The sequence below is a fragment of the Adiantum capillus-veneris genome, chromosome 17 (genome assembly GCF_014529385.1).
Source record: "Adiantum capillus-veneris isolate H3 chromosome 17, ASM1452938v2, whole genome shotgun sequence".
Taxonomy (NCBI): domain Eukaryota; kingdom Viridiplantae; phylum Streptophyta; class Polypodiopsida; order Polypodiales; family Pteridaceae; genus Adiantum; species Adiantum capillus-veneris.
The window spans coordinates 148,106,801-148,120,882 of record NC_140947.1 but is presented as its reverse complement, the minus strand read 5'-3'; the positions used below and the strand labels follow the sequence as shown (position 1 = coordinate 148,120,882).

At 48.6% G+C, this 14,082-nt stretch overlaps 1 protein-coding gene across 1 annotated transcript in view; it reads left to right on the top strand.

The window, feature by feature from the left end:
* LOC147438299 (uncharacterized) overlaps positions 1 to 14,082 on the top strand; it is a 55,658-nt gene that overhangs the window by 33,539 nt on the left and 8,037 nt on the right. The window contains exons 4-8 of the mRNA XM_086487588.1: positions 12,130 to 12,304; positions 12,494 to 12,574; positions 13,112 to 13,186; positions 13,499 to 13,603; positions 13,793 to 13,882. Coding sequence (XP_086343714.1) covers positions 12,130 to 12,304; positions 12,494 to 12,574; positions 13,112 to 13,186; positions 13,499 to 13,603; positions 13,793 to 13,882 — 526 coding nt within the window. The remainder of the gene's footprint in view (positions 1 to 12,129; positions 12,305 to 12,493; positions 12,575 to 13,111; positions 13,187 to 13,498; positions 13,604 to 13,792; positions 13,883 to 14,082) is intronic.

Below are 14,082 nucleotides of genomic sequence, written 5' to 3'. Positions count from 1 at the left end.
TGGATCTTTCTTTAAAATTCCCTTCAGCAAATGCAACTTCAAATTGGCGGATGAAAGCCAAAGCTTTGTCATTATCACGCCGTCCATTGTAGGTGTCGAATTTCACATCTCTATCTCCCGACTTGAATGTTTTCTGCCTGTGGTGCTTCTTCTTATGGTGCTCCTTCTTTCTATGCTTAGACTCCTTGGGGACAGGAGTCCTTTCCCTTGAATGTACTTCTTGCTGCGACGGATCGTCGAGAAACATGTCTTCCGGAGAAACTATGTCTTCCAGATCCTTCATGAAAGAGAACTGAGGGGAATGAGGGGGATCCTGCTTTTGAACTTTTGGATTAAACCGCACATGACGTTCTGGAGGTTTCTTCTGCCTCTCGTGCATGTGGGAGGTTCCAATCAGAGGATCTTTCCTTGGTTGTGGCGCCTTTGGGTTCTGCGGGATTTCTCCCGACCCCATCGGCATTTTCTCCTTCCCTTTTTCAAGAGTATGGAGAATCTTTTGGACTTCTGGATGGGAGAGAGCTTTCTCCAACTCTTCCACCTGCTTTTGAAGGAGAGAGAACTCTATCTCGCGTCCTCCCATTTCTGCAGTCTGCCAAGAGTCGTCAATCCCTTCAGGAAGAGAGAGAGGACCTTGCTCTGATACCACTGTCACAAAAATACGGAAGCGTAAACTGACGTTTAATTGCACTTCAAATACTCAAGAGAATTAGAGGGAGAGAGAAAACTTGACACTCCATTGGGGACCAGAAGATGGGCTGGTCCCCCCCCATAAAGAGAATATCTTTATTACTAAGGAAGAATCTTTACAAGCACAGGAACAGGGCATACGCCCGTCCTCTATTCTTTCTTCTGTTCTGTTCTGACTACTGACTGAGAAAGTGTTTCCACTTTCTTTCTGCTTAGGGGATTTCCCATCTTCTGCGAGACTGGTTGGAAGCTCTCGAAAAGAGAGTCTATCTTCCAAAACAGCTCATCGGAAGCTCTCACAGAGGAGAGTCCATCTTCCGTTATGTGTTGCCTTCATGCTCATTCATTCATGCATCGAACACAAAAGAGAAACAAGCAAAATGCACACGCACATGCTTGCTGTAATTTTCTGCACATAACCTGAAATTCTTACCTGTGCACACCCCTATGCCGAAACAGAGGTCTTCTTCGCGATGGAATCGCGCCAAACTTGATGTAGACTTAGGATAAGGAGAGAGAAGAGAATTTCTATGGCTGATCTGCTGAAAACAGCCCTAATCGAGGTGATTAGGGGCTGAAAACAGAGAATTACAGCAGCCGCACTCTGCTAAGAGAGCGTTTACGGCAGCTTCTCGCGATGAAACTTCACCAGAAGGTGTCTATGACTGTGAGATCCCTTGTTCTTGACAATGGGAGCACAAGGCTACCACATATGTCGCAAGGGGCTGCTCTCAAGCTTCAATGGAGGGCTCCACCGTGTAGAGCACGCTCACATTAGGGGGGGTAGGTGCACTGCCAGCCCTGAAAATGGGGGAGGGGGGCTCCTAAATAGCCATCAGGGAGAGGGGGCGCTAGGAAGAGAGAGAGGGTGAGAGTGAGAGTGAGAGAGAGTTAGTTTGCATTGGTAAGTGTGCCACTTGGCACACTTACTTTAAAAACTTAAAAACCATTCAACTTTTGACTTTAAAAACTTCTAGCTCATTAATTAAAAATGTGCAACTAACTAACAAATGCTACCAATGATTCTTTTATGAGAACACCAAAGGTCTGTCGGCGCAATGCCGCACTTGCACTGCACCGCCTTTACCTGTTCACACTTGTTCGGCCGCCTGCCCGGGCACGGACCGTTAAATTTAATTTAACGAAACTTACCCTAAGGCTTTATTAGCCTTAGGGTCACTGTTCTAAGGACCCCATCTCATTCATGTGCTTGTATTGACGCGCGTATTTTTCCCGAGCCTAAAATCTGAGGCTACTGCTTACCCCTTTCTGAAGACCCGATTTCCCAATCACTAGGGCTTCAGGGTAATTTCTGCTAAGGTCCCTCTGAGGTGTTGTGGCCCGCATTTAGGCTCACCTGAGGCCTTAGAACTGCTAGGTCTATTCTGGTGTGCACACAACTAATTAGATAATTCTTTGGTCGTAAATAAATTAATTATTTACAAAGTCTTCACTTAGTTACACCCTCCGTAGAAGAGAAGAGAAAGAAAGTGATTTCTAGTGAGGCATGGCACCATCGTATGGATTGATGACGTGAGACAGCCAACGAAATGCGGTGGAACATCCTAGATTTTAGGGCTGATGTGGCACCTATTTTACGGCGGGTTTTTAGGGCAATGTGTCCCATAGCGCGAACAAAAGATTGGGGCGCTGGTAATTTTAACTACTGCCTTTTTTTTTGCAAGAAACAAATCTAGTTAAGAAAACTGTCCAATGGGCTACAACTTGTCCCCACTAGAGAGAGCTACATCAAAATCTCCCAATGAAAAGATATGTACAATGATGGCTAAATCAAGAAATGGGAGGAGGAAACAACCACACTGGTGGGCGGTACTCCCATCTAGGCGCCCCATGAACCTTGATGAAGAAGGGCCCTCGTCGCCAAAGTTGCAAGAAGGCCTCACGGCGCTCTTGCATGCAGTCGGAGTTGCCCTGAAGTCTCTCAAACTGTCCCTTGAGTGTATGGGTTAGCTCCAGCTAGATGTCATGTGTAGTTTCCGCTGGTGGGACGGGTCAAGCCTCGAAGATGCGGAAGCATTGGGCTCTCTAGATGAACCAAAGTGTGAGGCTGCAGATGAGCTACCAACAACACTCTCTATTTCTACTGGACTCCTGAGGTACAAGCTTTGTGGCCGGTTGGAGTGTAGGCCGGCCCTCGTGTATCACAATCACCCTGCTGACTAAAGCCATCTCAAAATGAAGTGCTGGCCCATGAGGGTGGACCTGGCTACAACACCCCAAGTGTACTGGCTAGCTGTGGATAGTGTAGGCATCAACCGAAGAACCTAAAGCCAAACCTACTGCACCATGGGGTAGTCCCATAGAAAGTGACACTGTGTCTCAAGTGGATGGCCATAGACTAAACAAATCGCATAGTGACCACTGTGCACTAACCAACTCCCAACTGCAGTAGCTTGATGACATAGTGACTCTTCTCGGTTGTCTATTGTCCCACAGGCGTTCCCAAATATCTACCAAGAACTCAGTTGTGAGACTCTCCTCTTGCCAATGGTCTGTTGTAGCAGGATGAGCCTCTCCGCGTTGCTAGTATGTGATGTCCTAGTCGTGCTGTGTACTGAAAAAAGGGGGTCCCCGGGTGATGGGCTGGAGTAAAAGGATCCCACCAAAACCACTCCCCCAAGTCCCATTGCACTCGCAGCAGAGGGCGGCTCTCCCAAGCCCATAACTTGAGCTGACGGGTCCCTCTTGCCAAGTTTAGCGTGACGCCTCCGGATGCAGCTGGTTGCAGGCACATTGTGGTGCATTTGTTTGCTGACACTCAGAGCCCTCCTTGTTATGTATTTGTAGATGAGGATTCTTAGACAGAGGATGTAGCCCTTCGGGCTGCACGCTAATCTTGGGCTTGGGCGGGACAATCACTTCTTTCGCGCTTGTCTAGAGGTCGTTCGGATGTGGCTTACTCCCCATCCAAACCGGCCTCAAAGATAGCAAGGTTGGTTGCTGTGGAAGCATCTGTTTTCTCCCACTGACTCCATGAGAATCATTTCATGGAATGTGCCGGGATTAGGAGGGCCCCAATGTTAACGTCAGAGGGGCCGGCTGCGTCAGGAGCTTCAGAGATGCCTTGTGGGTGGTGAGATTGACATTCTTATGCCACAGGAGCATCATCTGTGTGAGAGTCGCATTAGACGGTGTGGTCAGATTTTGCGTGGTCGCTATGAGACGTTTTGGTCCGCTGCATCTTGACCTGGAGGCATCCAGGGTGGGGTATGTATGACTATTGGGGATTCTTTGCAGCAGGCCATTGTAGGCAGAGGGATTATTGTGCCAGGCAGGGCTCAGTGGATTACTATGCAGGTTTAGGGTTGCCTCATGGGCTTCCTGAACATCTACGTGCCCAATGTGGTGAGTGCACGTGCAGAGTTTTGGTCCCATATTGTAGAGTCTTTGCCGCAGGCAGAGCAATGGTGCATTGGGGGTGACCTCCAATCCTCTGACAGGATTGGAGGTAGCCATACTACTGTGCATGGAGTTGAGTTGGCAGCTTGGGAGAGGTTATGTATGACTTTGCGGGTTTCAGATGTGTGGCAACATTCTAGCTTTGTGAGGCCTCCAGATAGCCTGGCCTTCTCTCATTCGGACTGCAGAGTGGGAGGAGTGAATCTATCTCGGATAGATCACTTCTATACTAGTGACCATTTCTGTGACCTGGGTGGGTCAGTTTGCATTCTAGGTGGGACTTCTTTTTCGAACCATGCACCAGTGATCCTCGCAGTGACAGATAGACAGAGGAGGGGGAGCACGATGCTTCGCATCCCTGAGAGGGTCTTACTAGCTCAGAGAGCGAGTGGTGGCTCTTTGGACAGAGGGCTTAGACATGTAGGAATCTCCTCCTGACAAAGTGGCCTCTGGACTTGCTCAGCTTAGTCGGCTATTTCTCCAAGAGTCTACGGTCCGCCTGGCTGCAGCGAGAGAGGAGCAGGAGCGTCTCTGACAGGGCGTTGCTTCCTTGCAGAGGATGCAGGAGCAGCATCCAAACAGTCCTTGGTTGGAGGAGTAGTTGCAGTAGGCTCGTCAAGAGCTTGCCAACACAAAGGAGAGGCACCGGGAGTTTGCTTTCCATCGACAGGCATCTCAGTGGACCCAAGTGGGTGACAGAGTGACATGGGCTTTCTTTGAGAGAGTGGGGCCCCGATATGCGCATGCCAGGGTCAGCCGGGTGAGGAGGCCTGACAAGTCAGTTGCTTTAAAGCCAAAGGACATGTGTGCAATTGCCATCGACTTTTACTGTGACCTGCTGTCAGCAGAGTATCAGTCAGAGCATCATGATGCATGCAGAGAGCAAGTGTGCGCACAAATGCCTTGTCTTGTGACTGAGGAGACGCCAGAGGCTTGAGCTGCCTCTTCAGCTAGAGGAGCTCCACCCGGCCCTAGTGCACTTCCCCGTGGTAGCTGTCCGGGTGAGGATGGTTTGACTCCCAGCTTTTTCTTAGAGTACTGGGACTTGCTTGGCTCAGATCTCTGCAGCGCTTTTCAGTACATCCTACACACAGGAGAGATGCCTAACAGCATGAGTGAGGGCTTGATTTATCTCATTCCCAAGGAGGGTGGCTCCTTGGATGAGATTCGACAGTGACGGCCCATCACCATCATCAACTCAACCTACAAAATTCTCGCCAAGGCTCTGAGTTTGAGGATTCAGCTTCTTCTAGAGAGTATCATACATGGGACGCAGAAGGCAAGGAGCGTAGTATCCTTGACAACATCTTTACTTTTTGGGAGGATTCTGCCCTTGTGTGCCTCCGTGGTGAGGATCTGGTGATACTTCTTCTCGATTTTGAGAAGGCCTACGATAGAGTTGACTGAGACTTTTTGGAGGGCACTCTACGTAGGATGGGCTTCTCAGATGCATGGATCAGAGGTGTGTTAGCTCTTTACAGACAAGCACATAGTCACGTACTTTTGTCAAGTGGTAGAGGAGATCGTTTCATGCTCACACGTTCGGTCAGACAAGGCTGTCCTCTTGCCCCCTTCCTCTTTTTGTTCTATCCTGAGGCGATGAGCAGGTTTTTGGTTTCACAGCAGGTTGGTTACGTGGCTCAGCGCTCCCTATTCGGGGAGATGAGCTACTGGATGCTGAGTTTGCAGATGACTCAGCCTTGTACTTGGAGGGCCAGGAGGCCAACCTTCACAAGTGAGAGCAGGCTCTTGAGACCTTTTGTTGTGCATCAGATGCACTGATCAACTGGAGAAAGACAGTGGCTTTCTCGGTTGGTAGTGCTTCTACGCCTGATTTGGCTGTCAGGTGAGGGCTTCAGATGGATGCCCCCAAGGACTGCAGTTCGATACTTGGGCTGTCAGGTTGGCTTGGACTTGTCTCCTGAGCAGTAGATTGCTCCCCTCCTTCTGTCCATGAGGAGGAAGTTGTTACATTGGAGTTCTGCACGACTTTCTGTGGTAGACAGAGTTGTAGTGGCCAACCATGTATTGTTGGCTGCTATGTGGTACATCACTTCTTGTTGGATCTTTTCGAGTTCCTACATCAGCCAGGTAGAGAGGCTGATGAGGAACTTCCTTTGGTCAGGGCGTGACACTCAGATAGCCCGGGCCAAAGTGGCCTGACAGGTCATCACTCTTCCTTGTTCTCAGGGAGGGTTGGAGATCATAGACCCAGCACAGCAGACTAGAGCCCTTCTTGGGAAGTTTGTTGTCAGAGGATTACTTCCAAGGGAGGAGCCCTGGAAGGATTTTTTGCTTCAGCGGCTTAGTGCTAGGGTGCCTCAGGATGGAGGCCCCTGGCGACCTTCGACCAGATGGATTTTCATAGAGATATGCAGAGCTGGCTTGAGCAGGAGACTGGAGGACCGTTTCGCTGTGAGTTTGCTCCGCTCCTGGGAGCAGCTGCGGAGAGGCCTGGAGCAGCATCAGCCTACTTGCACGGAGGAGCGCCTGAAACAGTCCCTTGTTTGGAACCCCATCGTTAGCACTCAGAGAGGCCACTTGATTGGTAGTAGGCCTCATGTTTCTTGGGGTCCCATGGCAGAGGGTCCAGCACGCAATTTAGGTGACTGGCGACAGCTTTCAGGCTTATCAGAGGATCTTCAGAGCATTAGTTACAGGGCATGAGAGGGGTGCAGTGCATGTGTCAGGACATCACAGAGACAGTACCAGCTGCGTGGCTCACACCTCTCGAGTCAGCATCACCCGCACCCAGATGAATGGGGGCCTTGACGCGACTGGAGGTTCTCATCGCAGTTCGGGCTTTCTCAGAGACTGTACCCTCCCTGTTTTTTGAGCTATAGGGTGAGGGTCGTTTACATCGAGTCTCAGTAGAGGCCCCACAGGTGGCAAAGTTCTGTTTTCAGAGGATCCGAGTTGTGGGCATCTGTGGTAGGACTTGTGTCATAGATCCCGACCCATCAGCTCTTGAGACTGGCCACTGGAGGCTGTGGGCTTGGGAGTGTTGTCCACTGGCACGAGTGCAGTGGGATCCTGGAGAGTGGTTTTGGAAGGACCCTTTCTTCTCAGCCAACCATCCAGGTTTCCCTTTCTTTCAGTACACTGTTTGACTGGGACGTCAAACATACTAGTAGCACGGAGAGAGGCTCGTCCTGCTGCAGCACCTCATTGGCAGGAGGAGGGTCTCACAGCTGAGTTCTTGTCAGCTTTCTGGGCGAGGTTGTGGGACTTCAGACAACCGCGGCGAGTCACTTGGCTGGTTGCACATCGAGCTACAGAAGTTGGGAGCTGGCTTGTACATAGTGGTCTCTCGACAGCATGCGCAGCTTGTGACCATCTTGTGGAGAGTTAGCGCCATTGTCTTTGGGATTGTCCTTTGGCACAACAGGTTTGGCTTCGTGTCCTTTGGTTGATGCCAGCTCTTTCCACGGCACGGCAGTACACTTGGGGGGCAGCTGCTTGGTCCACTCTCACGGGCCCGGCACTTCAGTTTGAGCTATCCTCTACCAACAGGATGATAGCGATGCAGGGGGGTCAACCTTCACTCCGGTCTGCTACAAAGCTTACTCCACAGGAGTGGTGCAGTGAGAGAGAGGAGTGTTGGGAGCTCATCTGCGGCCTGACACTCTGGTTCATTTGGCGGGCCCGCTGCTTCCGCATCTGTGAAGCTCGCCTTGTACACCAGCAGAGAGTGTTCATGATCTTTGGCTAGAGCTGGTCCATACTCTCAGAGGACAGTTCGAGAGACTCCAGGTGCATGCGGGAGCGTAGAGAGGCTTTTCTTCGACTTTGGCACCCTCGGCCTTTCTTCACCATGGTCCAGGGTGTGCTGAGATGGCACTACCATCCACCCGTGTGACTTTTCCCTCCTCCCATCTCTTGATTTAGCCTCATTGTACATATGTTGTTTTTCATTGGGAGAGTCTCCCCCTTATGATTGTTGTAGCCCTCTGGCAGTTTCATTAACTAATAGAAGGATCTTTTTCTCGGAAAAAAAAAGATTGAGATCTGCTACTAGATGCGACAAGACTGAAATCTGATGATGCTGAAACTGATGCTAATGCTAAAAACGTTGGTGTAGCAGGCTGAAAATGCTTATCTGAAGTGCTGAATCTGCTGGGTGAAAGGGCTGAAATCGCTGAGGTGCTGATGAGGAAAATGCTGGAGTGCTGAGGTGGTAACGTTGGCGATTAGGCTAAGGGCCAGGTCCTTCTGGTGCTGGTGCTACGGGTGCTGCTGGTTCTGCTTCTTCTTGCCTTTAGAGGAGAGACCCCCAGGTGTATATACTCGAGCAAATCTGGGTCGAGCAATGCATAAATCTAGCCCCACGACCTCGATGAAAATGGGCTAAATATTATAACTTAAGAGACTGTTCACACGCCTAAATGCTAAAATGACTTGCACTGTGCAAGAGAGGGTATGCAACTATGACCTGCCTGGACATGCACGTCTTGCTAGAGGCTCACAAAGTGCTAGGCTACTAGGCTAGTCCTAAGCTAAACTAAGATTGACGCTAGACTATAGCAGAAGCTTGTCCACGTGGCGCAATTGCAGTGCGCACGTGACGAGGCTTTAACTTCGTGGGATTTTGCAAGTAGAGCTTGGCTCTCTACTTCCATCGTCTCCTCTAGCTTAAGCAAGTGTTGCTTGAGTTTCTCATTCTCTTTAATGAGTTCCTGTATTTGAGCCTTGAGGGCGGTAATTCTTGCTTCTTGGTGAGCGAAGGGATCCTTTCTTAGTGCTGCAGCCACCGCGAGGAAGCTCTTGCGTGAGATCGGAGTGCCAAAGGAAGACATTGAGGCTGAATGACTCTTGGAGTTCTCAATCCTTCAAAAGATTGGATGAGTGTTTGTGACACGATCTGTAGGGTTTCACCATGAACTTCAACGTGGTTGTGACGGGGGATTTAACTCAGTAAGTAGCAGGTAGCCCACGGAGTAGAGAGCAACGGGCGTTGAAGTCAGCAGCGAGGAGTCTGAAATCGATAGGCTGGGCGCTTAAGTCGGCAACGAGGGGTCTGAAATCGATCGCCATGAGTGTCGGATCTGCACGTTGGCAAAAGTGGCTGTGGTTGGCTAGGCAGGAAGGGCTGGGGGAGGTTGTAGCTTGAGCACAGGGAGGGGGGGGTCTGAAATCGATCGCCATGAGTGTCGGATCTGCACGTTGGCAAAAGTGGCTGTGGTTGGCTAGGCAGGAAGGGCTGGGGGAGGTTGTAGCTTGAGCACAGGGAGGGGCACATTAACGCCCCCCCACAAGGCTGCCCTCGCCCGAGAGAGAGAGAGAGAGAGAGAGAGAGAGAGAGAGAGAGAGAGAGAGAGAGAGAGAGAGCTCATAGCCATAGCAGACCCAACTGAGATCTACACCAGTGAGAGTCAGCAGCAGTAGAGTGCTCAGCAGCAACACAATGTTGATCAGATACAAAGACAAAGACAAAGACAAAGACAGAGACAAAGACAAAGGCAAAGACAGGTAGGGGTAGGCATAGCCTATCCTTGTTTATAGACGGCTAGTGAGACAGAGGTTGGATAAGGCAGAGCAGCCCCTAGAGTCTAGATAGACTCCCCGAGGAGAAGTTGCCACGAGAGGATGTTTTAAAGCAGCTGGACAGAGGGATTGAGCATGAGGACTAGCAGTCGGTGGCAATTTAGGAGCAGCGTGAGTTGCCCCAAGATAGGTCAATTCAATAGGCTTTGGATCCCTTGAAGATTCAGTGGTAGGTGCCTCTTACTTACAGTAGGGAATAATGAGGGTGAGCAGGAGAGTGATTCTCCTCAGTTTGTAGAGGATTTTGACTAATCAACAGGTTTAGCATCACCAGCAGATGTCCTATTTGAGATCTTGCCTACACAATTCTTTGTGGTTGGTCCATGGTTTAAGGAATGGGCCACTATGTGTTGACATTTTTTTCATGCAGTTGTCAGGAGGACGTCACATTTTTCTTGGTCCAGAGACTGCTCCCATGATCAGATTCAGAGTGCAGGTTTTACATGAGGGATCTGTTTGTACAAGGGAGGAGGTTGTTTATGAAACCATTCAGGAGCAGACAATGGTTGATGCCAACCACTTCATGGATATTAGATAGGTTGCAGATTTGTTTGAGAGTCAGTTTAGTAGGGCCTCTGGGAAGTTGGTTTGGTCAGACAGATGTGCATCTTGCCTTCCCTTGGCTTTTGTGGTGGACGATGATTGGGTCCCTCCTGCCTCTCTCACAATATGGATGTGGTGTAGATCTGCATCCTTTTTCGGGGTACCGGATGCAGATGATTTTGGAGGCACAGCCTAGGGCTTTCAGAGTCCCTTCGCTTTTGTGAGCTGCTACAAGAAATTTTTGTAGTGGATGCTTTATATCAGTAAGATACACAGCGCTCGATGTTGTGGTTGTTGCTACATCGCTTGAGGTGGACAGAGCTTTGGGCAGATTTGTGTAGTCCAATCACAACCCAGGTAGCTACATTTCACTTCCTGATTAGAGTGTCTTTATCCCCAGGTGTATCCTATGGCTTGTTTTGGGATTATTGCCCATGATCTCGTTGTATATCTATAAGGGTTTTCCCATATCTCTTGTATATGGACCTATGGTGCATTTTATGTAATGCAAAGGGCTAAAAACCCCATTTTTGCTCTCTCTCTCTCTCTCTCTCTCTCTCTCTCTCTCTCACACACACACACACACACACACACACACACACACACACACACACATACACACACACACACACACACACACACACACACACACACACACACACACATCATGTACATATCAGAGTTAGCGAGGAACGCCCCCTAGCCTCCGTTCCGGCGTTCCGGGGGGCAGTTCCCTTCCCGAACGTTCCGAAACGTCCCGGAACGTCTGACGTTCCAGGTGGCCAGTGCAAACCGGAATGGCCATTCCGGAACGTTCCGGAACGCCCCCGGAATGTTCCGGAATGCCCCTGGAACAACCAACGGCTACAAACAAATTTGGCAAAAATTGAAAAAATTGAAGTAAATGTTTGGGCTTCTTTTTGAAGTGTGCAAGGCCTCAAGGACTCATAAAATGCACCCCCCTCCCCCTTTCTCTCCACAAGCTAATCCTCAAGGGTCAAGCTCTCTCCCTCTCACACTCTCAAGATCTCTCCCTCTCAAGACTCACTCTCTCAAGGGTCAAGGCTTCAAGCCTTCAAGCCTTCAAGCTCTCTTCCTCTCCCTCCCACTCTCTCAAATCTCTCCCTCTCCCTCTCACTCTCTCGAGTCTCTCCCTCTCACTCTCTCAAGCTCTCTCTCTCTCTCTCTCATCTTCATCTAGTCATAGCAAGGTTGAATGGTCTTCAAAACGAGTTTTTTGTGAGTATTAGAGTCAAAGCACTCTAATACTCCTTGTATTTAAACACAAGGAGCTAAAAAATGCACTATTTGGGTGTTTTTTAACCTCCCGTTCCGCGCCGTTCCCGTTCCGGACCCCTAGCTGTTCCCCCGTTCCGCGGGGATCCCGTCGCCGTTCCGCGTTCCGCGTTCCGGGTAACTATGGTACATATAGCCTTTAGGCTCTTGGGCTTTAGTCCTGTGTAGTTTTTCTCTTGGAGATCGGCCTGTCGAGCATCCAAGAGGTCCAAAGTACACAGAATAAAGCTCCTTTTCTTCTCAAAAAAAAAAAGAGAAGGCATGCTTGCCCATACATACCCAGTTCTATTAGTTTCAAATAGAAATGCCACCTGTAGGCTAAAGTAGCAACTTGAATACTTGAATAGGTTGAAATATTAAAATTTTGATACGAGCCAGCAATCAACTGGCGTTTCCCCCCGTTTCACACAACATCGAAAGGCCTCCCCTGCCTGGAAACGCAGAAACGCCGTTTCCAGCCTTGGGGATGGCGTTTCCTACAACACAGGGATGAAACTCAATAGGGACACACAAACATTGAGATATCTTCTTACAGGCCAGTCAATGGATTTCGAATGGTACAAGGGAATTGTTTTATTGAGTTGTTATTTCATGCGGATGTAAAGCATATGCTTGCTTTGTGGAATCTTTTCTTTGTAGGAAAGAGTGCTCGCTAGAGGCACAAGAGGCAATATCAAGCTTGTTATATGTGATGCCAAGGTGCGAGGAATTAATCGAGTTGCGTTTGCTGGAACCTCTAATCTCATCAAAGTTCGGCAATTCTTTTGTAAGTGCGGTGGCGGAGAATTCCGTTTTGTGCGCTGTTGATAAGAAGGTAAGTTGCTAAGTATTAAATTTACAAAAATGTGCTGTGAATGCAATAAAAAATTTGAATTTTCCTTGTAATCGACTAACGTCGAGGGAAAATCATGAGTTTCAACTTTGTGGAAGGAGAACACAGATGGTTGTATTCAACTGAAAAGCTGGAAGTGGCTTTAGTTAAGAAGTTCTTTTGGTGTTGCAGATTATATTGCTGCTTTCTTGGAGTGTACCAAACTGGCCTACAAGGAAAGCAATGCTGGAGAAGATAGCTATAGACTTTACGGTAAATTGTAGGGTTGGTCCAGAAAAGCCCTCAGCAAGCTTTTGTCAAAAAACCTGTGCTTCTTCTGTAGCCTGCATAAGCTGATTGGAAGAGGGATTGAGGCAGGAGTGAAGGAGAAAAGGGAGACTCAGGGAGGAACAAATTTAGTGCACTCAGGAATTTCTTTGAAGAAGGGAACTTGGAGGGACACATGTTTGCAATGTGTTACTCTTTGGAATAGTGTACTGGGAGATACTTGTGCATAGTGGCTCTTTATACGTACTTGTCTATCTTCCTGCTTAAGAATTAAAGCTTGCATTGTTAGCTGTGAGGGATGGGATGAAGGCATATCTATAGAGGCTAAGAGGGAGGGAAGGGATGTGCATCTTAAACCATTAAAAATCTACTTGCACAAAACGTTATGTTTTGAGGCTTTAGCTTATTTGTATGTGAGGTACTGTGGGCATTCATCTGTGAGAGGATAAGCATGTATGCTTGTTGGTGTGCATGTGTTTGTGCATCGAGAAATATGGGCATTGACAAACGAAATGACAATAGGGTAGCATCAAATTACTCACAACTTCCTTCAGCAAGGTTCCATCCAATAGAGCTTCTCTCAGAACGTTCACGAAGGTACTAATCTTAATCCTGCCCCAAAGCTTGCTTTGGCATTTAATTACCTTGATATCGTAAATTGAAGTTTAATGAAGAGGTTCAGACTGACGTGTTGAACCCATCTGTGAGCGAACTCAATCTAAAGCACGGGCCATGCAAAGTTGTGGCAGATGGGTTCAGACTGACGTGTTGAACCCATCTCGATCTCAAGCACGGAAATCGCTCAGTTTGCCATGCATTTTCAAGAGCCCCCTTAATTATTTCTAGAACAAGTAGTGTTAAAGTTTTGTTGCGGTTTGTGAATCCTTTCTTCCTTGGTGATATGCAAAGAACGACCTTAAGCGGAGTAGCAATGGAGGACTTTCTAGCACCTCCCGCTTCCCAGGACAATCCATTCCATGTCAGGGTCAATCTTTTACATACAGAGAATTTCAGGTAATTGCTGTTTTGGTTCGACTAATGCACTAGCAAGGAGTAAAATTACGCAGTTGTGACGGTCAAGAGCAGAGTTTTCTTTAGAAATTAAGAGGGCAAGAATGGTGTGGTTTGACCTTGCCATTATGTAGACGCTCAATCGGATACTTTCATAACGATTCACTCTTCTAATCTTGTTGTGAATAGCAGACAAAGCAAGCGAACAGTTATCGTGCGCTGCATACTTTGAGCTCAAGAAGGAGCCCAAGTCCATCCCTATCGGAAAGCCCCGTTGACAAGGTAAAATCAAGTGCAATCTACAAATATAAATTGACCATGACCAATTCCACCAAAAGCAAGAAAGTAGGATTCAGATTTCTGCTAGAATTCTCAGAAAGGCAGGAATCTCTCTCTCTCTCTCTCTCTCTCTCTCTCTCTCTCTCTCTCTCTCTCTGTGTGCGCACACGCTCGTGCGCACTGTGAATGTGGTCTCCTAAACT